Source organism: Lampris incognitus, chromosome 11 (genome assembly GCF_029633865.1).
Source record: "Lampris incognitus isolate fLamInc1 chromosome 11, fLamInc1.hap2, whole genome shotgun sequence".
Taxonomy (NCBI): domain Eukaryota; kingdom Metazoa; phylum Chordata; class Actinopteri; order Lampriformes; family Lampridae; genus Lampris; species Lampris incognitus.
In genome coordinates this window covers 13537949-13561237 of record NC_079221.1, presented here as the reverse complement: position 1 = coordinate 13561237, position 23289 = coordinate 13537949, and the positions used below count along the sequence as shown (strand labels likewise).

At 47.2% G+C, this 23289-nt stretch overlaps 1 protein-coding gene across 8 annotated transcripts in view; it reads left to right on the top strand.

The window, feature by feature from the left end:
- Positions 1–23289, top strand: part of lmo7a (LIM domain 7a) — a 70438-nt gene that overhangs the window by 26886 nt on the left and 20263 nt on the right. For 6 of the 8 annotated variants that reach the window (XM_056289183.1, XM_056289182.1, XM_056289181.1 and 3 more), the window contains 10 exons: positions 2755–2785; positions 4550–4663; positions 5782–5995; positions 6979–7228; positions 15099–15128; positions 17421–17535; positions 19118–19284; positions 20433–21090; positions 21797–22069; positions 22562–22676. In XM_056289183.1, the coding sequence (XP_056145158.1) occupies positions 2755–2785; positions 4550–4663; positions 5782–5995; positions 6979–7228; positions 15099–15128; positions 17421–17535; positions 19118–19284; positions 20433–21090; positions 21797–22069; positions 22562–22676 (1967 nt within the window). The remainder of the gene's footprint in view (positions 1–2754; positions 2786–4549; positions 4664–5781; positions 5996–6978; positions 7229–15098; positions 15129–17420; positions 17536–19117; positions 19285–20432; positions 21091–21796; positions 22070–22561; positions 22677–23289) is intronic. The other 2 variants (XM_056289184.1, XM_056289179.1) reach the window with 1 other exon arrangement.

Here is a 23289-nt window from a genome sequence, read left to right as displayed (position 1 = left end):
TCTTGGCCAAAAAATTGGGTTTATTAATGTTTGTGTGATGAATTTGATGAACTTTGCAATGACCTTTTTTTTTCTTCGTCAAGCTTTTTTTTTGTGTCTACCCCCTGAAGTGCACAAATTTCTTATCTTCCTTATAAGCTAATCACAAGCTTATCATATTATAGAAGACAGACTGCATTTTGTTCTGATTGCATGGGAAATACCTGCTTTTCATCTTATTCCCATCTAGAATAGAATTGAAGGGCGTCCGCATGGCATGGCGGTCTATTCCGTTGGATACCAACACGGGGCCCACCGGTTCGAATCCCCGTGTTGCCTCCGGCTTGGTCCGGCATCCCCACAGACACAATTGGCCGTGTCTGCGGGTGGGAAGCCGAATGTGGGTGTGTGTCCTGGTTGTTGCACTAGCGCCTCCTCTGGTTGGTCATGGCGCCCATTTGGGGGGGAGGGGGGAACTGGGGGGAATAGCGTGATCCTCCCACGTGCTACATCCCTCTGGTGAAACTCCACACTGTCAGGTGAAAAGAAGCGGCTGAATACAATTATGGAGAAAGGGGGGGGGGCGGCGTTGAATTGAATTGGTAAAGTAAGATTGTTGTCTAAGCAGTCAGAGGACTTAACATCCCTTGCTAGCCACCATTGCCACAAGACCCCCTACACTGACCTGTACACACTGGTCTGAACCCAGGCTGGACTGGTTTGCACTGGTACATCAACCACCATTCTCTGCCTGTTGGGCTCCTTGATATGCTGGGGAACTGAACTGTATATATCATATATAATCACTGTACATAGTTACAGTCATGTGTTTCCTTTGTGTGTGTGTGTGTGTGTGTGTGTGTGTGTGTGTTGTTGTAATGGTTCATGGTGCTGCTTGTTTTTCTCTTTCTTTCTGCACTGGAACTGAGCTACCATGCGGCGCCAAACAATTACCACCAATGCTGCTGCACGGCAATAATAACGTATCTGTCTATCCATCTATCATCTGTCTATCTATCCATCATCTATCTATCTAAATTGTACGCAGTTATCGCAGGTAAACACTAACCGCTCCCCCCCCCCCCCTCTGCACTGACATTTGAGAAGCTGTTGTGATTGTCAGAAACCCCATAATCACCTATTGCACCCGAGTCGCAAATGCTATCATTATCATCAACTGTCTGTGCCAAACATTGTGTGGCGAACTCCATAATAACGTGTCTAATTATTCTTCTTATTCATATGAGCTGTCAGCTGACGCGGAGGGGCTGCGGCACAGGCCCGAGGCGTTGGATGTCAGAGAATAGTCCTCTTTATTCTCACTGTTCTGTTCTAGCTGCGACCGCTAACCATAAATTAGCATTAGGTAACCGGCGCTGTGGTCTCTCTGGGCCTGACCACCGCAGATATAACGGTAAACATGGTGACTGTATTCCAAGCCACAAAAGAAAAACTTTTTTTTTTCCTCAATCTTTTTTATTGAGCCTATAAAATTTGCAGGATGTGCAACTTGCGAGCATCTGTTTTAGATATTCGCGTCGGAGATTAGTGCGTCGGAGGCCCCGGCGCGGTGTTAAAAAAGGCACATGTAAGTGGGGGACATGTTGACCTCTGTTCAGCCTCCTGTCTCAGTCTCAGTAATGGCTGTGATTTAAAATCATGAAAGTTGGGCATTTTAATAAAAGTTTCCTGTTTTGTTGCTGCTCCCGTTTCCTCGCTGTGATTTGAGGCTCTTGTAAAAATGGGGAGCACTTGATTGCCAGTATTTCAAAAACTCAGGAGTTGGAACAGAACGTTCAGAACTTTCCCAGTGGGAGCTCCCAGCTGAGCACATCGCATTGCATGCTGGGAGACGGCCATAGGAAACCCATGTATTTGTTGGTATTGTATTACCAGCTGATGGGAGGAATGTGAACCACGGGGATGTAACCCAGACCACCTATCTCCCTTTATCTTCTACCGTAGGTTACAGGTCCTTTTTAAGAAGGAAAATAGGTATAACATATCACGTGTATGTTAAGAGAAGGTCATGTCAGCCTTGCAGGAAAGATTTGGGGGCTTGGCTACTGTACTTTTAGTTGAGTTTTCCTAAGGAAGGTGGTTCACCGACAGCTGAGTCAAAAGCCAAACCTGAAAATATGACCGAGCTTCTGCAAAAACACCGCGGGGCACTTGTGCAGGAGCCATGTCTGATTTTCAGATGTTTATAATTAGTGTTAAGTGCTGAACTGAACCAGTTACAAATGATTATTATCACTATTATTACTACTATTATTATGTACTTTTAGTTAGTCAATCAATCAAGTTGCATTTTTTATAGCGCTTTTCTAGCTGCAACAGCCACTCAAAGCGCATATTTCGAGCAAACAGGAAGTATTGAACCAGTAATGAAGACAATCAAGACCTCAATCTTTAACTTCCACAAGTGAGATATTTTATAGATTGAGCAGTTATCGTGAAAATACCCCAGTCACTTTTGCATTTCACTAAATTTGGCTTCAACTTGTTTTTGCATGAGTTTGTGCTAGTGTGTGTGTGTGTGTGTGTGTGTGTGTGTGTGTGTGTGTGTGTGTCCACCCTCAGCCTTTCTGTTGTTGTGCAGGGCAGTATAGGTGATTGAAGGGCTGGCAGGCATCTGGATTGTGCTCTCAGTTTCCAGCTCTTTCACTGCCCAGCTCAGACCTAAACATGCCCTCCATTCTTTTATTGTCGTTTTCCCAGGCTTTGAGCAATAAACGCCACAAACACACCTCTCTCTTCCCTTCTCTCTCACAGGCGTCAAGAGACCGACAGGAGGCTGAAAAATGTGAGTTGAAAACTTTGATGGTTAACTTTGCAGCCTTGGCGGGTCGGATTTGCCAGACAACCAGCAATCAGACCAAAATGAGTGTCTTCAGATACAGTTCTGATGTTCTCAGTAGAAACCGTAGGTTTTGCCAAACTGTTCCATGGTCACAGATTCTTTGACGTATTTTGTTTTTGTGGGGTGGTTTGTTTTTATGGGTATTTACAGTACAAGTAAAAGAATTGCTGCAAACTGTGTGCGCGTGCTGCTTTGTGACGGAGACCCGTCACACATTCACATGTGACTAAGGCGAGACCCGATAGATAAAGAAGGAGTGATGATCATTAACTTTATATCCGTGACACCTTCCACGCATGAAGCACACCTCAGTGAGCTTCAGATTAGATAAAAACAGACAAAACAGTCACACAAGCAGAGACAAAAACCAACAAGAAGTCCAAGTAAGAGTGCTTCAGAATCAGACATCAACGAAGAATGGAAATTAAAACACAAGAGCCAATAAGGGAATAAAAGTAAAATATTACAACAGAGGAAATCGATGACATGAATAAAATGGTGACCAAGTAAAAGGGTAGAGCGAACGAGAGGAAAAAAGGCAGTTTCAGTGAAAAGCTAAATTTAAAAGTCAGACCCATTCTGTGATTTATTTGACAATATAAATGGAAGTAACTTTTTATACTTTTAAGAGAGAGAGAGAGAGAGAGAGAGAGAGAGAGAGAGAGAGAGAGAGAGAGAGAGAGAGAGAGGTAAGACATGCAACCAAGTTCGCTGGCTGGATTCAAACTGGCGAAGGTTGTGACATGTGGTCATGTGACCATATGGTATGGGCTATAACCATTCGGCTACAGAGGTGCCCCGAAATGGAGGTATATCTCATCCATTATCCAGACCGCTTATTTACATATATAATTGAAGAGTTTGAGTTATAGACTGAAAATCGGCATTTTGAGTCTTACTGAACCGATCATAACTGAACATATGAGTCTCAAAAGAAAGTTGAATCAGTTCATCTGGATACAATGTTTATTGACCGATACATTTGTATCCAGATGAACTGATGTTGAGCATCAAGACAACATAAGGAGTCTCTTCACAACCATCAGTGGTGTGAAGAAACCTTTTACAGCATCAGAAAACATTAAAAACGGATGTAGTCGTTGTTTGGTGTTGGTCCTTGTGTTAAGTGACCTGTCAGTCAGTCTGGGAGTGACAGCAGCTTCCTGTTCTGTGGTTTGTAGTTTGGCTTGGTTCACATTTGCATTAAGGATTGAATCTCTAACCGTTCTTGTGAAGATGCCGACTGAACTCGGCTTTCTGGTGACTTCAGTTTGTGGTGGGAGCACATCGATGTGTTTGTAATGTGGGACCAGTATCCGCGTCATACTGGTGCCTGTTTTTTTTCCCCCCCAGTTTAGTACCTGTCCATTCTATTAGACACAAACAATGGCACATTATTCTGGATGGTTCTGGGTGCAACCACGAGCATACACCAAGAGATAGTGGATGACCTTCTGTCAGAGGGACCGTCCTAACAATCAGCAGCATTCGCCCGTCAGTATACATTCAGCACATTCGGACGGGGAGTTAAACGGGCTACAGGGGTCAAATCCGCTGCAGTACTTTCAATTATAGTCCCATAAACCTGGCTGCTGGATGTGAAATAACTCTATTCCCAGCTACCCTGCATGTAGGCACATGTTTTGTGTGGCTCTTGCTCTCTTATGTGTTTCCATCTTGTTTATTAACCGCCGTTTCCCTCCGCAGGTGTTGATCACCATTTACTGGCTGGGTAGAAGAGCTCACTGTGAGCCGCTATATGATGGACCTCACCTGAACCTCAAGGCATTCGAAGGGTTACTGGGCACCGCGCTATCCAAGGTAAACTCCTACGCTACAGTCGGCTCCGTCTTTGTTTGCCGCCACACCGCAGAGGATTAATAGTTCTTTGTGAACCTGGAGTCGACTCGTGTGAATTAAATCCTCTTTTTTGCAGCCAAGGTGCAGTGCGTTTCTGTATCCTTCCTGGTATGTGGACTATGTACATAAAACCGAACATGATTGGCGGACGGAGGGGGGCACTAAAACCAAAGCTACGATAAGTCATAAATGATCCTGTCGCTTGACTCAGCTATTTTAATCTTGTTTACAGCCGGGCACGGAGTTCACATAGTGCATATTTAAAAAAGATATATAACTCGGCTGTTGCTCTCCCTGAAGAAACCCGTTGCCAGCCCCCCTTCTTGTCGTGCCAATGTTGAATTTCACATTGTTTCCACTCAGATTTATGGGCTTGCCGTGTGTTAGGCCTCTGTAATTCAGCCGACTGTGGGGATTTTCAGTAATAGCGGTCGGTAACAACTTTGTTTTGTGTGTTTAGCTAGGACATAATCCAAGTTCGCTGCAGCAGACTCTGGGCAGGTTTCGCTTGAGAACTTGTGTGGTGTGGTGTGGCGGGATTCGGGAGATAACTGGCCTTTACATTGTTCTCTTTGAAAGTCACAGATGGGTTTTTACATGTCTGTAATCACGTCGCTTTAAGATTGCTGCAAGGTTTGTGCGTGCATGTGTGTGTGTGTGTGTGTGTGTGTGTGTGTGTGTGTGTGAGAGCTTATGCAATAATGCAGCATCCCTGTAAACACACACACACACACACAGATGCACACGCCGCAGTAAACACATCATCAAGGATGCCCTGTTTGTTTTGAGAGAGATGACAGGGGATGGTAAACAGTTAGGTAGATGAATAGAGGAATGAGACCCTGATGGACGGCACGCCACCACATGTGTACAGTAGCTGAGGGTGAATCTGCAAGAATGAAGGGCCTGACGACAGAATTCTCTCTCTCCCACACACACACACACACACACACCCTTGCACACAGAGGAGCTGAGAACCATTATCGACACACTACTGACTCTGTGTGTGTGTGTGTGTGTGTGTGTGTGTGTGTGTGTGTGTGTGTGTGTGTGTGTGTGTGTGTGTGTGTGTGTGGCAGGCTCTGGAGGAGTCGTTGAGTCAGAAAGGCAGAAGTGTTAGAGACAGTGGTTTTGGAGACAGCTGGTACTCGGAGCGAGAGGAGTTCTTCCAGCTGAGAGGAGAAGGAGGAGGAGGAGGACATAGGAGAGAAGACTCCCTGGATAGTCTGGACTCTCTGGGTTCCCGACCTCATAGCATCTCGTCTGACGCCACCCTTAAAGGAAGCAGCGAGGGTAGGATGGCATGTGACAGTTGAAACTGAACACACACACACACACACAAAACCAAGCAGAACCACATGGTGTCTTGCAAGTCTTGTCAGGTGTGTGTGTGTGTGTGTGTGTGTGTGTGTGTGTGTGTGTGTGTGTGTGTGTGTGTGTGTGTGTGTGTGTGTGTGTGTGTGTGATCTTGTTTTTGGCTCTTGGTTTCTTTCTTGCTTCATCCGAAACACTTAGGTGGTTGTTTTTAAGGTGGCAGAATAATCTCAGACATTATCTAACTTCTCGAGCTTGACGACGACGCTGCAGATTTCCTCGTCAGCAGTCGGCTGAAGCGTCTCCTCTTTTAATGATATTTCGTATAGAACTTCAAATATTTGTGCGCGGGGGAGACGAGAGCGCACCCTCATGCTTGTGAAAACAAATACCTGTCGCCACCTAGTGGTGTGTTGCCGTAACTGAATTCCATCTCCGCAAACTCAACAAACCCAAAACGAAGGGGAGAGAAATGCAAACACCAGAATCTGTCTGTGATTCTGTTTCGAGAAAATATTCCCGTTTGCTTTGACAGAGGAAGGGGGGGAGGGAGGGAAAGGCCGAGTGTTTGGAGAGAGTTGTGCTCAGTAAGTAATTAGATAGCGGCGTACCACCGCCGGTGTGAGAGAGCGGTGAGACATTCCACAGCCGACTACACAGGCTTGTAAAATGCGGAGGCCTCATTCCCCACCCAACACCCTTCTGTTACTCCTCCAAACGCACCAGGAGAGAAAACACATAGAGAACCCCCCCCCCCATTCACCTCTTCTAACCCCATTCTGTATCTTAATGCTGTATAACCCTAATTGAATCGCTGTCCTTTTCCTTCCCCACACGTCTTTCTCCTCCCATCTCCCCTCTTACCATTTATCTTTTGCCTTCCACTCATTTTCTCTCGTCTGTCTCCCACCTGTTTACCCCCCACCCCACCCACCCACCCTCTTCCTCTCCTCATGCCCCAGGTTGCTGCAGTGACGCGGAGGCAGAATCCGCCTTCAGGATGGCTGAGAACAAGGACTCCCTCATCTACCGCCGCTCGCTGGTGGTCGTGCCCAAGACCACCACCCAGTTCAACCAGTTCCTGCCCACCAAGGACAAGTCCTCGGGTTATGTGCCGGCACCCCTGAGGAAGAAACGGGCTGAGCGCCACGAGGACAACAGGCGGAGCTGGGCCAGCCCCATGTACACCGAGGAGGATGGTACTTTCACGAGGTACTGACACACTACACACATGGTACTGTAATACAAAAAAACACTGACAATAAGGTGTAATGAAGTGTAACTTAAAGGGACACAATCATGATTTTCAACATCATCTCTCTATATACTCTCTCTCTCTCGATACACACTCTTTATATATATATACTCTCTATACACTCTCTCTATACTCTCTCTCTATATGTATATACTCGCTCTCTATACACACACTATACATTCTCTCTATACATACTCACTCTATATATACTTTCTATACTCTCTATTCGCTGTCTGTACTCTATACACTCTCTCTCTATACACTCTCTCTCTATACAACCCCTCTCTCTCTCTCTCTCTCTCTGTCTATATATATATATATATATATATATATATACTCTCTCTCTATACACTCTATATACACTCTTTCTCTCTACTCTCCCTCTCTCTCAGAGACAGAGAGAGTATATAGAGAGAGAGATACACAAATATATTGTAGGGATAACTGTCTGTTAGTGGCTATAATACTGATCAGTCATCTGTGTGTCTCTGAAACGCCGCTGAAATTGTGTGCAATAATTTCCGCCAGTGAGGTCACTGGAAAACAGTCCGTGAATGTGAATGCTTACTTACCGGTTTATGCAGATAGGCCGCAATGTATAGGAAAATGTGAACAACAACGCTTCATACAGCTGTATAATGTAGTGTTGTTATTTGCACGTTCTGACACAATGCAGCCTATCGGCAAACCAGGAGGTAAGCGTTCACATGCTTGCATTATCTGTCAGTGACGTCAGTGACAGGCAGTTTCAGCAGTGTTTCAGAGACGCTGGCTGAGTTTTACGGCTGCTAATGGAGTGCTCCTACAGTGTACGTGTAGCGATAACGTCGAAAATCACAATAGTTTCTCTTTAACTTGAAGGCTTGTCTAACAGGCACCATCTCACATCCCGAGTTGTTTTAAGGCCAGATGGTTGATATACTTTGCTCCACAAAGTGACTAAACGGAGGATGACCTGAAGCTTCTGAGTTCATTTTGGGGTTTGTCTCATGTTAAGTGTCCCAAAGACACAAACACACACATACACACACACACACACACACACACACCAAAAAGCTCCTTCATTTGCAGCGTCAAAGAAATCAAAGGTGGATCAGAGCTCCGTGGCTCTGGTTCTGATGAAGACCTTTTTTGTTGAGAAGTTAACTGTGCTCAAATAAATCTGTTTTGCAGCATTAAACTACGTGTGCGAGTACTATTTCTCTCATTTTTGCCTGATGCTAATGCCACGGCTGTTGTTTAACTCCTCCTCCGTTCTTGTTGGTGTTGTTGATGTCGCTGGTGCTGTTATGTTGTCGGCGAATGCTCTCTGGTCGGCTGTTGTTTGGTCACGTTTTGTGGTGACGCGCTGATGACCTCAGCGAGACGGCGCTCTCCTCCGACACCTGCGACAGCCAGCCAGCTTCCCAGAGTCCCTTGCACACAGCTCACCCGCAGTGGACGCACGAGTACGACAGCGGCAGCGACTCCGACGCCGACCGACCGGACCCTGACCTGGTTCTGGACGACCTGGCCAGCAGACGCTTCCACAGCCCCTCACCCGCACCCCCGACTAACTTTGCCCTGCCCATCTGCCCCCTGACGGGGGGCGGAGGGGGTGGGGGTTCCGGGGGCAGAAGGGACCCCTGGCCCAAAGTCACAATGATACCAAATGTCCAGCTGCGACAGAGCCTCCCCTGCCTCAGGTCAGAACAACACAAAGTGATGTGGATGTGCCTGAGAACAGATCCAGTGCATGGTGAACTGACAACCGCGAGCGATGCCTTGCTCATAGTGTGCTGCCGCTAACAGAGCTGGTCGTTTTCTCAGTTTGCTCTTCTTCTTTATTTGTTTGATGGTTTCTGTTTTGAGTTGGTTTGATTTGAGCTTTTTTTGGTGAGTCTTTTCTTTTGCCCTGTACTGGATTTGACAAGATGTTGTTGAGTAACTTGCAGACGGTAAATTGCAGCTTCTCAAATGGAATTTCTGACCCGTTTGCAATTTGGTTTGAGTTTGCATTGTTTTGCTAACCTTTGTGTGCTCTCCCTGGAGAGTTTTTGGCCTGCGGGAACAGATGCCGTGCTCCTTGCTGTGGTTTACTTGTGGATAAAATATTTTTGACCGGTTTAAATTGGCTGTCTCCCCTGAGCAGCATCAACAGCCAGGCGCCACAGTCGCCTCAGCAGGGGTCTGTGAAGGTGGACCACCGTCGGCCCATGTCCGCTGACAGCCTGCTCAGAGAGCTGTATGATGACTCAGAGGACGAGGATGACGAGGAGGGCTACGCCGACCCCGTTCAGGACGATCTCTATGCCCGTAAAGTCGGCCTCACCACCCCACCGGCTGGCAGCGTGCCTTATGACAAGTTCCTGCCCAAATTCTGGACCCCCGAGGAGGAGATTCACATCCAGAAGATCAAACTGGGCTCTCAGAGGAGACCCTGGTACAAGAAGATGCAAGGTTTCAGGTGTGTGAGTCTGACCTGAGACACGAAACCTCCAGTTGTAATCTCATAAACGCATAGTATTCTCCCTTGGCTGCACACACACACACACACACACACACACACACACACACACACACACACACTCAGTTTTGCATATTAAATACAGATAAATCCATTAAGGCGAGACAGCCCAGGTGTGTTTCTCTTTCATGCAGTCATGAAACTTAATATACGTTTCAAAAGGTCACAAATTCAGTAACTTGTTGTGTTGGGTTCTGATATTTGCATTGTCATATTGCATAATATATGCAAATAGAAACGGATGATCTGCTGTGGCGACCCCTAATGGGAGCAGCCGAAAGTAGCAATAGATATTGCATAATATGTCCTTTAAAATAGACATATCCATAAATTAATTAAAACACTTTGGGGAGGGGGGGCGTCCAGGTAGCGTAGTGGTCTATTCCGTTGCCTACCAACCCGGGGATCTCCGGTTCGAATCCCCGTGTTGTCTCTGGCTTGGTTGGGCGTCCCTACAGACATAATTGGCCGTGTCTGCGGGTGGGAAGCCGGATGTGAGTATGTGTCTTGGTCGCTGGACTAGCGCCTCCTCTAGTTGGTCTGGGCACCTGTTTGGGGGGGAGGGGGAACTGGGGGGAATAGCGTGATCCTCCCACATGCGAAACTCCTCGCTGTCAGGTGAAAAGAAGCGGCTGGTGACTCCACATGTATCGGAGGAGGCATGTGGTAGTCCACAGCCCTCCCTGGATCGGCAGAGGAGGTGGAGCAGCAACCGGGACGGCTCGGAAGAGTGGGGTGATTGGCCGGGCACAATTGGGGAGAAAAAAGGGGGAGGGAACCCTTTTTCTTCTCAATGGAGCAGATCTATGTAAATTTTCCTGTTTCATCCTCATGAATAACTTAACGGTTCTTAATTTACAGAGTCAAAATTTAACTCTGGATACATAGTGAAAACTTTCATTATTTATCTATTTTTTCCACATTTAAGATGCAAAATACTAAAAGATATAAAGAAAAGCCTGGGTAAATGAGCAGGTATTTGTTTGTCTTGGGAAACACTGCATCTGGTGTCTACATCCTCAACCCAAGTTTTAAGAAAAGTGCTTTGTAAATGTTGTTTTGAGAAAGTGGCGTTAAAGTTTTTTTGTCTAGTAAAAGTGTATTTGTCACAGCAGGTGTAAACATGTAAAAAAAACTATTTTCTATTGTTTTTGAGGGTTGTTTGGTATATTTTATGAAACAATATAAATTATCGATGGGAAATGCCGTAATATCTCCAAATTGACCTTTTCTAGCCAAAATTGGCATTTTTGCCAGCGGCGTCTCGCCTTAACACACCAGTTGTCAGTCACATCGCTCCTCACCCGCGGAGCTCATGAAATACTTCCCAGACAACGGCGAATCGCGCCGTCGTCCTGCCATGTCTCACACACATCCTCACACACTTCATGCACGCCATATTAACCCCCAAAAACCAGGCTGCTAATGTTGATTTGAACCGGTCAGGTTCACTGTGCTTCACATCTTTTCTGTTCACTGCCTTTTCCTCGCTGTTTGTGACCTTTGACCTTATCTGACCTCTTGTTTCTCTCTTCCCCCTAACTCCCTTCACTCTCTTTCTCTTCTATACCTTCCTCTTCGTCCACCCCGCTGTCGGCGGCTGTAGCCATAAGAAGTCGGGCTCTTCCTCCGATGATTCAGACAGTGACATCACCCCCTGGCTCTCCTACGCCCCCTCCCCTTACCGCCCCTCCCCCTCTCCCTCCCAAACACCTGACGCCTCCGCCCACGCCACCCGCGTTGTGGGGAAAAGGTTGATACAGCTGCATGACTGTGACAGTGCAGGAATGTACTAGCCACTGCTGATATCCCTCGTAGGAGGAATGAAAGAGGGCTCCTGCCATGGCAAAGCGCTGTGACCAGCTGCTGCTCTGCTAACGGACTAATATACTAACGATGTCACATCCAAATCTCATGTTTCCAAATGTACAGTATCTGTACAGCATGGTAGGAGTAGACGGTAGCGATCAAATCCCTGGTTTACAAGCTCAATGCCATAAAGCTTGCCATTCTTAAACACAAAGATAATCGAATATTTTGGGGCTCAGTGATGTTGACGAAATCAAATATCAGCATGTTTTTTGACTGACTACCTCAATATCAACAATGTGGTGATATTTAGTGGATGACTATTGGTGCTTTCATGAGATATTTACACACAGCAGAAAATGTAGATAAATGATCATTAGTAATGTGGACATGATGACCAAGCAGGGGGAGACATCCCTTACTCATTTCACTAAAACAGTGGAATAAGTTCAGAAAACGGTCTCTCTTTGCTGTAATGCAGCCTTTAAGACCAGGGAATGACCACATTTAAGTTATATCACCAGATTACCACAACCACAATCCCACAACGCATCTAGTCTCCGATCACCACATCCATATTATAGCTATAATGAAATGCCCATCTCTAATATATTAGTAAGACTAGTTAAATGAACCTCTTGTGGCTGTTACCTGCTACTACTACCACTGCTACTACTATTAATTATATACCAGTAACAATCATAAAATAAAGCATGTTATTATAAAAGAGTGTGTTGCCCTAACTCGCCCCTCGCTTTCACTGACTTTAGTGGTACCCATGCTGGTCCTTGGCATGTTTCCAGTTTGCATTAAAGCTGTTGTTGTGTTGTGACGTAGCTAGCCTCGCAGCGGCATCTCACAGGGTTGTTCATATCAGATCCTCATTTGATCGGCCTTTGTTTGAATCAAATGTCCCGACTCCTGCTGCTTGTTTTATCTCAGCCTCCTTTTTCTTGCTCTGTCTGTGATCTGGTTCACGTGCATGCTCTCATCACCTCTCTATCCTTCTCTCTCTCTCTTTCTCTCTCTCTGTCTCTCTCTTTTCTTCTGCCCAACCTCCAGTCCTCACATCCAACCACACACCAACCCCCTGCCCACCAAGCCACAGATCCCTCATTTAGAGACCCCCCCTCTGGTATTTGCCAAAATGGACCCCACCTCGGGTCCCAGACTGGTCAAATGTGAGCGGCGACCCCTGCTGGGGCGTCAAGACCCCCTGGAGCCCCCAGACCCCTTTGACTATGACAGCATTGTTCCCGACCTAGAGAACGATGACATGTTCACCAGGCGGTCCCAGGCCTTCCAGTCCAACACAGATCTGGCTATGATGAAGACTCAGCTGTGCGTCAGCCGCGCCTCCCGTTCTCTCCGCCCGTCTGAACCAGAGCACAACATCGTGACGAGGCCGAATGAAGAAGAGACCATGCAGATCCCCGACATTGAGCGGGACGACGTGGTCTACCGTAAGGTCAGCTCCCAGCATGCTCAGCAACAGCGGCCTCTGTCCGGTGCCCCCGACTGCTACGCCCCCATGCCGGTCCCTGAGCCCTGGGCGCTACCCCCTGACCTCCAGGCCAGACTCCTGTGCCCGCCGTGTCCTTTGACCCCGGAGGCAGCCGAGAATAAACCGAATCAGACTGAGAAGGAGGAGCATCTCAGAACAGATGACATGCTGGTCCGTAAGATCCAGATGTGCTCTGGTCAAAGTCTGGCACCTGTGACATCAGCCAATCAGACATCACCATCAGTGCCGACTTCCTGTAGTGAAGGTGACCTGCAGAAGTGGCAGGCAATCAGAGAGGCCAGTCAGTTAAAGTACAAAAAGAGGCTGATGGTGGAGAGACTGGCTTCTCTGAAGCCATAGGAGGGCTTGGATACCTGTTGCTTTGACTCCAACTGTAGGTTCTGTTTTTGTTGTTGTTGTTGTTGTTTGGTTGGTTGGTTGGTTGGTTGGTTGGTTGGTATAAGTGTTTGTTTTTTTTCCCCATCATTATTGATTTTAGAGCTTGTTTTTGCCATTGCATTCTTAGAAATTATTCTTCCCTATAATCTGGATTTGATTCTCTCCTTTGTCAATACAAGTTTATCGTCAGATTCCCCTGAAATGTGCTTTGCGTCACAGCCGCTCCGTTTGAAACAGCAGAAAATAACGTTGACACGAATAGAAGAACACACATCTGAATACACTTGATGTTGAGGTGAGCTGCATTGTTTGCTGATGTGCACTTTCTTCCTCCAGAAAAACTGCTGGACTGGATAAACTTTTACTATCGGGATGCAAATTCCAGTTGAGGAATTGTAGTCCAATAATGTACGGCATCGCCCTTCCCCGATTCTCTCTTGTTTTTAAATGTTTGTCGATGCCTCAGGACGGTAAGAACGGCCAGGTAGATGGCGCACAACACCTTCACGTGGCCTTTTCTAATGATATTCTATGTGAAATCACTGGTATCAATGCAAGTACCACGTTGGATGGATTTACTGTAGATTATAACATTTTTTTTGAAGTGTTATTTTAGAACAAAACTGCATGAACTTTCTCACAGCATTGACCTCAAATGATTTCATACATTATCCAGCATTGGAAAACACACCCAGAATGTTTTTGCATTCATTTTTTGTTTTCTCTCTATTGGACTGTGTTTGCCTGTGAGCAGAACCTTATCCGAGTCTAATAAAGAAAAGCCTTTAACTAAAATCCTCTGTCATGGACTGCATTGAGCCCTGCATATGTTGACTTTCCGTTAACGCCTACTGCACACGTGTGGACCAGAGCAGAGCGAGCGAGCCGAGGGAACATAACACAGACGTGTGAATCTGGCAGCGGTCGTGTAGAATGGTCCAAGTCTGAGTAAGGGCTAAATATAAACCCCGGGCATGTCCTGAATACATGAAACCAAACAGAGTCATATATTACAGACTTGTGTGCGGAGACGGCATGAAAGCCTGCAGGAATTCCCCACAGCTCTGCAAAAATAACATTTCTGCATCCATCCATGGTAGCATAAAAGTTGGCGTAGCGCGCGCGCACACACATGCAGACAAAACACACAAAACCTACACAAAGCACCGATTTAACCTGAGTCAAGGCCATCTGGATTTACTCCACTTGCACACGGAAGGCTGTGTTTCCAATGACATCACCTCTAGGTCTGCAGAAGGACCCTCATTGTTTGTGCAGAGATGCACGTTGACACACCTTCCCAACTAAATGACAGGTCACGGGAAGGTGATACGGCGGTGTAGGCCTACTATACACACACCTGAAACTCTAGCCGTCTGCACGGGGGAAGTGAAACCGGGCAGAATCATGTCTTTGGTCTGTCAAGCCGGGGTTTACATAAGGTACTGGTACGGTAAAAGCTGACGGGAGCTGGGGAGGCCGGGTGGCCTCGGCAGAATGTAAGACCAGCCGCCCTGCCCGTCTCCGACACACCGGCACAGGAAAGATGGCCCCCTTTTTTCTTTTTTCTTTAAATCGTTTTTATCTGTGGTTCTCTCTGGTTTCCTAGAACGGCCCAAAAGCACGACGGTAGTGACGGGTGAGTTGATGTGTGGTTCCAGGAATGTGGCACGTTTGCGTTTGTTGTGCGCTCCCCGCTGCCTCCCGCTTTTGTGTCGCTGTTCTCACCATCTAACTGCCAAACGCTGATGCAGAACTTTGTGGACTGTATGGAAAAGGGCCAAACTCTGTCCTCGTGTGTGTGTGTGTGTGTGTGTGTGTGTGTGTGTGTGTGTGTGTGTGTGTGTGTGTGTGTGTATGGGGGGGGGGTCATTGCTCTACCAATTTCTATTGACAAAACAACAGAGTAGAATGAAAGGATGTACACAACACAATGCCAATACAATAAGCTGGGTCATTTATCCAAACTGTAGAGAATGTCTGTCTCTCATTGGGTGTTGAGCAGTCAAAGTGGTCAAAGTGCTATTTAAACCCCTAAACTACACAAGACTATTGTGTCAACATGAGGGACGCACTAACCTGTGCAGGTGAGTCAAAAGCCAAAGAGGAAACTACACTGGGTGCCGGTTGGTGAAGTCTTTGAGTTTGCGTGGTGTGTTGTGCATGAGATTGGGGGCGGCTTTGCCGGCTGTGATAATGGTGCCCGGTCCTGCAGCATGTTTTCTAATCCGTTCCGCTTCGGTTGCCGCACAGTCCTGCGTGGTTGACCCGTGTGCCGTGTTCACATACTAACAAGTGGACTGTGTTATAGACCCTTTACACTAACACGGCCAACGTATTCCCGCGTCTTCTCAGGCGGGTAAAGATCTGGTCTGTGGTCATTTGTTTGCTTTCAACACAACGTGTATGGCAGTACGGGTGTTGTCGCTGGCGTGTGTATTTGTGTTGTCAGACAGCCACACAAATGTAAAAAAGGGGATTTGATCAGTAGTGACAAAATGCTAATTGTCTTTTTTTTGGGGGGGGGGGGGATTTTACTCCCTTTTTCTCCCTAATTGTACCCATCGGATTATCCCGATAGCTGAGCCGTCCCGGTCGCTGCTCCACCCCCTCTGCTGATCCGGGGAGGGCTGCAGACCACCACATGCCTCCTCCGATACACGTGGGGTCGCCAGCCGCTTCTTTTCACCTGGCAGTGAGGAGTTTCACCAGGGGGGACATAGCACGTGGGAGGATCACGCCATTTCCTCCAGTTCCCCCTCCCCCTGCCCCCCTGAACAGGCGCCCCGACCGACCAGAGGAGGCGCTAGTGCAGCGACCAGGACACATACCCACATCCGGCTTCCCACCCGCAGACACGGCCTGTTGTGTATGTAGGGACGCCCGACCAAGCCAGAGGTCACACGGGGATTCGAACCGGCGATCCCCGTGTTGGTAGGCAACGGAATAGACCCCCTATGCTACCCGGGTGCCCAAAATGCTAATTGTCTAATCAAACCAATATAAGGGCTGTTAGTATTTTGTGGTCATCGATGACAAAATGCTAACAGTGATCGTCCATCAAATCGCTTTTTATAGTCGTGCAGCTGTCTGATAACAGAAACACACCTGTATTGTGTTCTACGCAATGTAAAAACACACAATAAGTGATCACAGACAGAATCAAAGGTGACAGAAAGCTGGCTTGTATATATTGTGGACAATGAGAAGAACTGATGAGAAGAATGAAGAAGTACGTTGACCATGTTTGTGAAAAAGATCTTTTATCACAGCTCATTTACACAATTATACACGGTAAGGGGCGGCCGGGTGGCGTGGCAGTCTATTCCGTTGCCTACCAACATGGGGATCGCTTGTTCGAATCCCTGTGTTACCTCCGGCTTGGTCGGGTGTCCCTACAGACAAAATTGGCCATGCCTGCGGGTGGGAAGCCGGATATGGGTATGTGTCCTGGTCGCGGCACTAGCGCCTCCTCTGGTCAGTTGGGGCACCTGTTCGGGATGGAAGGGGAACTGGGGGGGGGATAGCGTGATTCTCCCATGCGCTATGTCCCCCTGGTGAAACTCCTCACTGTCAGGTGAAAAGAAGCGGCTGGCGACTCCACATGTATCGGAGGAGGCATGTGGTGGTCTGCAGCCTTCCCCGGATCAGCAGAGAGGGTGGAGCAGTGACCGGGATGGCTCGGAAGAGTGGAGTAATTGGCCGGTTGCAACTGGGGAGAAAAAAGGGGGGGAAATCCAAAAAAAAAAAATCTTTTTCTAACACGGTAAGAAATTAAACATCTGAATGCATTGGGATTCATTTTCTAAATTCTGCAAACAAGGTGACGCAGTCTGTTGGACCGTAAACTCTCACACAACCTGCGAGATGTCCTGGTTTCATATATTAACACTGCCTCCTCTCTGTGCCTCCTCCATCCCGCCGTCCAAAGGAGCAAATCAATGAATGACATCCAGGTGGACCCGACTGTCGTACGGCAGGTGCGCTACGAGGAGCTGCAGAAGTATCGCGACAAGGTGAAGGAGAGCGAGGACAAGTGGCAAGATGTGAGTACCGCTCATACAATGAGGGAATGTGACAAGCAGTACACCCGGGAGATGCCTGTTAATTAACTACTGTTATTCTATTGTTATTCTGACTAATAAAATGACCCGTCTGCTCACCGCCGCTCCATGCAGTGAATGCCTTTAAAGGAACTGCGAAGCTACAAGGCAAGTTTATCTGCATAGCACATTTCATAGCAGAGGCCGTTCGAAGTCCTTTGCGTGCAGATGAAAAGGGCATTAGATAATAAAAAAATACAGAATAAAAGAAATTCAAAAAATAAATTTAAGGAAGAAAAAAAACAGAAATAGCATAAAAAGAGCAAAAGGCTCAAATGCAAAGGGAATAAAGGTCAAAGTGCAGCTCTCAGTAGGCTGGATATTCAATTAAAGGTGTAAACTACTAATAAGACACACGTTAGTCCCTAGCTAACGTGTCTTATTAGTAGTTTACAAAGGCAATGGGCGGACAGAACATTTTTTAGGGTCGTTTTAAAAGTGGTCGGAGTCGGGGCAAATCTCATACTTTGCTGCTTCACCGTGTTCTGTTTCGTTTCAACTCGGGGAAATAGTTAGCAGGCCATTCCCGGATGACCCGATAAGGCGTATATAAGGTCCATATGGTTAAAAGCGTGTCAGATATATTTTGGTCCTAAACCGCTGAGTGATGTATAGATGTAACGTATTTTTAAGTCTATTCTGTGACACAGCGGAGGCCGGTGTGCAGACCTGAGGGTTGGTGTAACGTCTGTCAGCTTTCCCGGTCCTTGTTAGAAACACAGATTTAAAGCAGCAGCATCATTCTGAATGAGATGAGGGTGCACGGTGGGGAAAGAGGAGTACATTAGCTGCAGACAGGGAGCAGGTATTGTGGGTCTGTGGCCGCCGGGTGAAAGGAGAGACGTTTAGACAGAAGACGCAGACAGACAGACAACAGGAGCAGCAATGCCTTCTGGATAAAGACTGTCCTCATTCCGAGTCCAAATACGTGTAATAATAATCACCAGATTGTTCAAAAGAACTGGACAGTGATGCTGAGATGTAACGTCCATTACAGAGACCAGAAGATAAAATGCACTACAGTCTAAGTCTCGAGTTAAGATGAGATTCACCGTTTTATCAGAGGAGGGTAGCTGGGCAAACACGGAAAGTTGTTCTCTGGTTTTCAAGGACGATGCTGTAACACATCATGCTTTATTACTGTCAGGTAAAATCTTTTAAAAAGTTGGTGTTACTGTAATGGCCGTCAGGGTGGTTTGTCTGTCAGCGGTCTGACTGAATAGTGTCAGTATCAAAGAAAAATGGGAGTCTCAACGCGGCATTTAGGTCACACACAGTCCCCAAATACTCCGGGGATCTGAGCCGGGAGGAGCCTAAAGCACACAAATAGAACACCTTTAAATGCAGCGCCGTCTCCCTTTTCTCTCCCTTTGTCCTCCCAACTTCACTTCCCTCGATTCTGTTGTCCGACATCCAACCTCATAAGCTGTTTTATCCTTGTTTGGTGAACTGGTTGAGCAAAGTTGCTTTTTTTTTGGTTTTGAAAGATGGCATTTCAGTTGCTCCGGGCTTGTTTTCCTCACAGGACCTGACCAAATGGAAGAACCGGCGCCGGAGTGTGAACTTGGACATTGTGAAGAAGAAGGAGGAGAGGGAGCAGATTGAGCAGATCACGTACGGCGGCGGCGGAGGCGGAGGCGGCGGCGGCGGTCAGCGGAGGTCCAAGACCTTCAAGGAGATGCAAGAGCAGAGGTGAGGAGGAGCACACTGCGTACGGTACTCGAGGAAAAACCCACAGCGTCCTAGAATTTTAGACCACTGGTTCTCGGTCAGGTCCTCAGTCAGGTCCTCGGGTACCACCAGTGCTGCTGGTTTTCTATCCTGACATTACATTCACCTGTTGTTCCGGTCATTCCAGCCTCCAAACAGGAGGGTTTTAACGCCTGGAAATTCAGAGCAGGATTCTGGATTTAAAATGTGTGTGACAGAGGAAGATGCAGAGGACAGGAAGAGATGGAAACGGATGATCCCCTGTGGCGACCCCTAATGGAAACAGCTGAAAGTAGTAGTAGATTCTGAATTTAAAATGTGTTTTGCGTTGCTTTAAAATTAACACAAAGAAGCCATGAAAACCATTTAACAATTTCAAATACAACTAAACATGAAAAACTCAAGTGTTTAGCCCCTTCCGGCCTCACCAGTCACACATTTCACTGGTTGCCATTTTTGATGCAACACCAGCCCAATCTACCCAGGTCCTTAAGCTGAATGATGGTCCACCTCCTCAATTATTTATCTTTCTATCTAATGAATGGCTAGGGGTTGTACAAATTTTTTTGTCTTTCTTGAGTAGAAAACCAACAGTACTGCCTGTCCTGTGAGGACCTGATGGAGAACCACCGGTTCTAGATAACACACATTTGTTTTGGGTGACGAACTGCAAGTTTAGATGATGAAAGATAGATGAAACCCCATACATACACTGTAGTTTCTTATTCTCTGAACCAACCAGTTCACTGAAATCCACAAATGTCTTGAATGATTTGCTGTCACCTGTTCAGATCCATCATCTGCAAAACAACAAAACTTCCTCTCTTGTTGAATCCTACAGTCAGAGGAAGTGAATGGACTAACCCTTTCTAATTGTGCCTTTAGTCAGCGTGCAGGTGTAATTAAATCAGAGCTTACGACTTGTACTTTGTCTTTCTGCCCCTCCCTCCTTTCTCACCGTCCTCCTCCTTTCAACTCCAACTTCCCCCCCGCTGTCTGTCGCTCTTTGTGCTTGCCCCCCGCTCCCTAACTCTCTCTGTCCTCTCATCCCCTATATTCTCCATTCCATTTATTTCTGTCCATCTAACCTCTTTTCCCACCTCCTCCTTCCTCCTCTTCTACCCCCACAGAGAGAGCAGGGGATCTGTCGGCAGTCGTCTTGGCTCTCTCTCTTACCTGGACGAGGACGAGGACGTGTTCGACCACCCCGTCTCCTCCCCACGCTCCCGCACCCTTCCAGCCAGGAGTTACACCATCGACACCCCTTACTCTCAGACAGACCACTGGGTGTCCTCTCTGAGAGAGGAGGACTCCCCGGCTCCTCCCCCACAGGAAGTAGACAGGCCTGTAAGACGTGACACTGCCATCACCAACCCTGACACCGGTACCACCACCACTACCGCTGCCACCGCTCGCCATTCCACCATCCACAACCCCGACCTTCTAAGCAAGGCTCCACCCATGGAGAAGATCACCAGCCCAGCCAAGATGGAGAGCTCAGCCGCCACCTCTGTCTCCACGACCAGTTACCTTCCAAAGGCGACTGAGCCATGCCGCCCCACGGTGGGCACGCATGCTGACGAGAAGCCCCCCTCCTCCGGCTCTCTGTACAAACGGCAACCACAATACAACTCAACGGAGTCCAAGCCTCCCACAGCGTCTCGGGTTTCTGCCTCTCTCCCCAGGAGCTACCAGAGATCGGATTGCGCGCGTCTCACCTCAGTCATCGCGCCCCGGCCCTTCGGGACGCAGTCCACCCGCGTCGCCTCCCTTCCACGAGCCGTCACTGTGAGTACTGGATTACTGTACAGATAAATACAACCCTTATCCACATCGCATGGCTAAACCACTCTCTAGTGTTCCAGGGGCAGAAGAACGTCCAGAGGTCACGATGAGACCACATGTGTATTTTGTCAGATGAATTTGTTTTTCTTCGCTGGTCTTTTACAGAGTTACCTTGCTGGAGTACATAGCGGCAGTGTCTCACAACTTAGATCCGATGACTTTGTGAATAATGAATGATGATTTGGAAGTGCTAAGCCACTTAGCAGAGCAGTAATTTTCAGCGTTAACTTCTAGCACTGTTACAGTCAATGACGGATGATATGTAAGATTTCATTGCATCAGTGGGTGATAATTGTCACCCACTGATACAATGTTTTCGTATTGTGTGTGCGTTTGATTTGACATGACATGTCTGAGACCTGATACTCTGATACTATTTGTTCCAATCGCTCTGAAGTCTTGAAACAGTTTCAGCTTTGGATCCATTCTTCCTCCATTCGCACACTTTCGAGGAATCGTTCGTGTACATTTTCCATGAAATCCTTCCTCATTAATTCGCCCATCAGAAGTCTCGTACAGGTTACACATGATGGGTTTTTTTTGTGCGGTTAACAGTTGTATTCCAAATCTGCAATCCAGTCTCTCCTATATGAGACTCAAACTCCATCTCGTACTACATCTGCTGCCACTCTGCATTCCTGTCCAACAGATGGACGACCCTCACAAGCGTGTGAACGGAGATGTGGATGTTTCCAAGAAGTCATCCGTGCCGAGCCGCTACCACCAGTTCATGACCTCCGAGGATGAAGCGCGCTCCCACTCCTCTTCGGCCCACAGCAGCGAGGATGAAGAGGAGGATGAGGAAATGGAAGGGAAAAACATCAGTGCCCCTCCTCTTCCTGTGCAGAGCGTCTCACCTGTCGCCCCACAGGTCAAGAGCGATGAGCCGGTCAGCCCCGTTCCCACCAAGGACGCCAAACAGGTACTCTAGTTACTTACAATAGACAAAGCAGATCAATTTCAGAATTTGATTTTTTTTTTAAATCTTAAAACTACTTTTTAGCTTTGTAGTGATGTGGGCTTCCAGCCAGTCCTGGAGGATTGTGGTATTTCGTGCTCCTTATTGAATACCGTTAGATTTGAGTTTCCTTGAAAAGAAATGCTGAAAAAAGGGTCAGCATTAGAAAAGATACAGAACAGTTAATGTGTTTGGGATTAATTTCAAAACCATACATCATTTGTCCAAAGGGACCAACATTACTCCATTTCCTGGCTTTGCAGCCCCAAACTGCAGTAGACTGTTTACACAGCGTGTCTCCAGAGCAAAGCTACGCCCACACCACATGTATACACGATTTGGATCCAGGTATGCGACATGCAAGATTAATTGTGTGTGTGTGTGTGTGTGTGTGTGTGTGTGTGTGTGTGTGTGTGTGTGTGTGTGTGTGTGTGTGTGTGTGTGTTTGGTTTCAAGGAGAGCTACTGTGACATGCGGATCAGCCTGAATCAGAAGCCCAACAGCAGCAGAGACTTTGGTTTCCAGGCAGACTGGGACTCGACTGGGGCTCATGTTACGTCCGTCCAGTCAGGTAACCGGGCTTCCTATTAAGACCAGATTCTCCGAACACATAGAAAATGACATGAAAGCCTAGTGATGACATGAAAACAGAGAAATGACACGAAGACACGGAAGTGAATGATGGTCAGGGTTTTTTTCCGTCGTCCATCTTCAGTATTTCATAACTGGGAATTCACTGCGTCGGTCAGGCTTCGGTCCAGCCCTGGAGGTCAAATCAAACAGGCAACAATCAAACCAAACATTCCCGGTAGCCTGTGCCAATGGAAAAAGTGTTCTCACCTCGTTCTCAGACTAGCCGACATATTAGTTCCCATACACATACAGAGGAACCAGTTTCTGCTCCGACACATGGGACGCAGTCAGACTCTGGCTGGTTCGCCCTCCAATAGGAGTCCATTGCAGTGGGTCTGCCAGGCCTATGTAGGGCAGCGCCTATCTGGGTCAGATCTGCTGGGCATGAGTCTCTCTCTATTGAGGTTTCCACACCTCCATATCATTCCCTCTCTTTCATAAGATACAAGTAAACTGTTGATTGAAAAATAGAGAGGTTTCTTGCGGCGTCCTAGCTGGGGGCATCAAAACTGAAGTTACTAAATAGTTACTTTCTAACACAGTGCTGCATC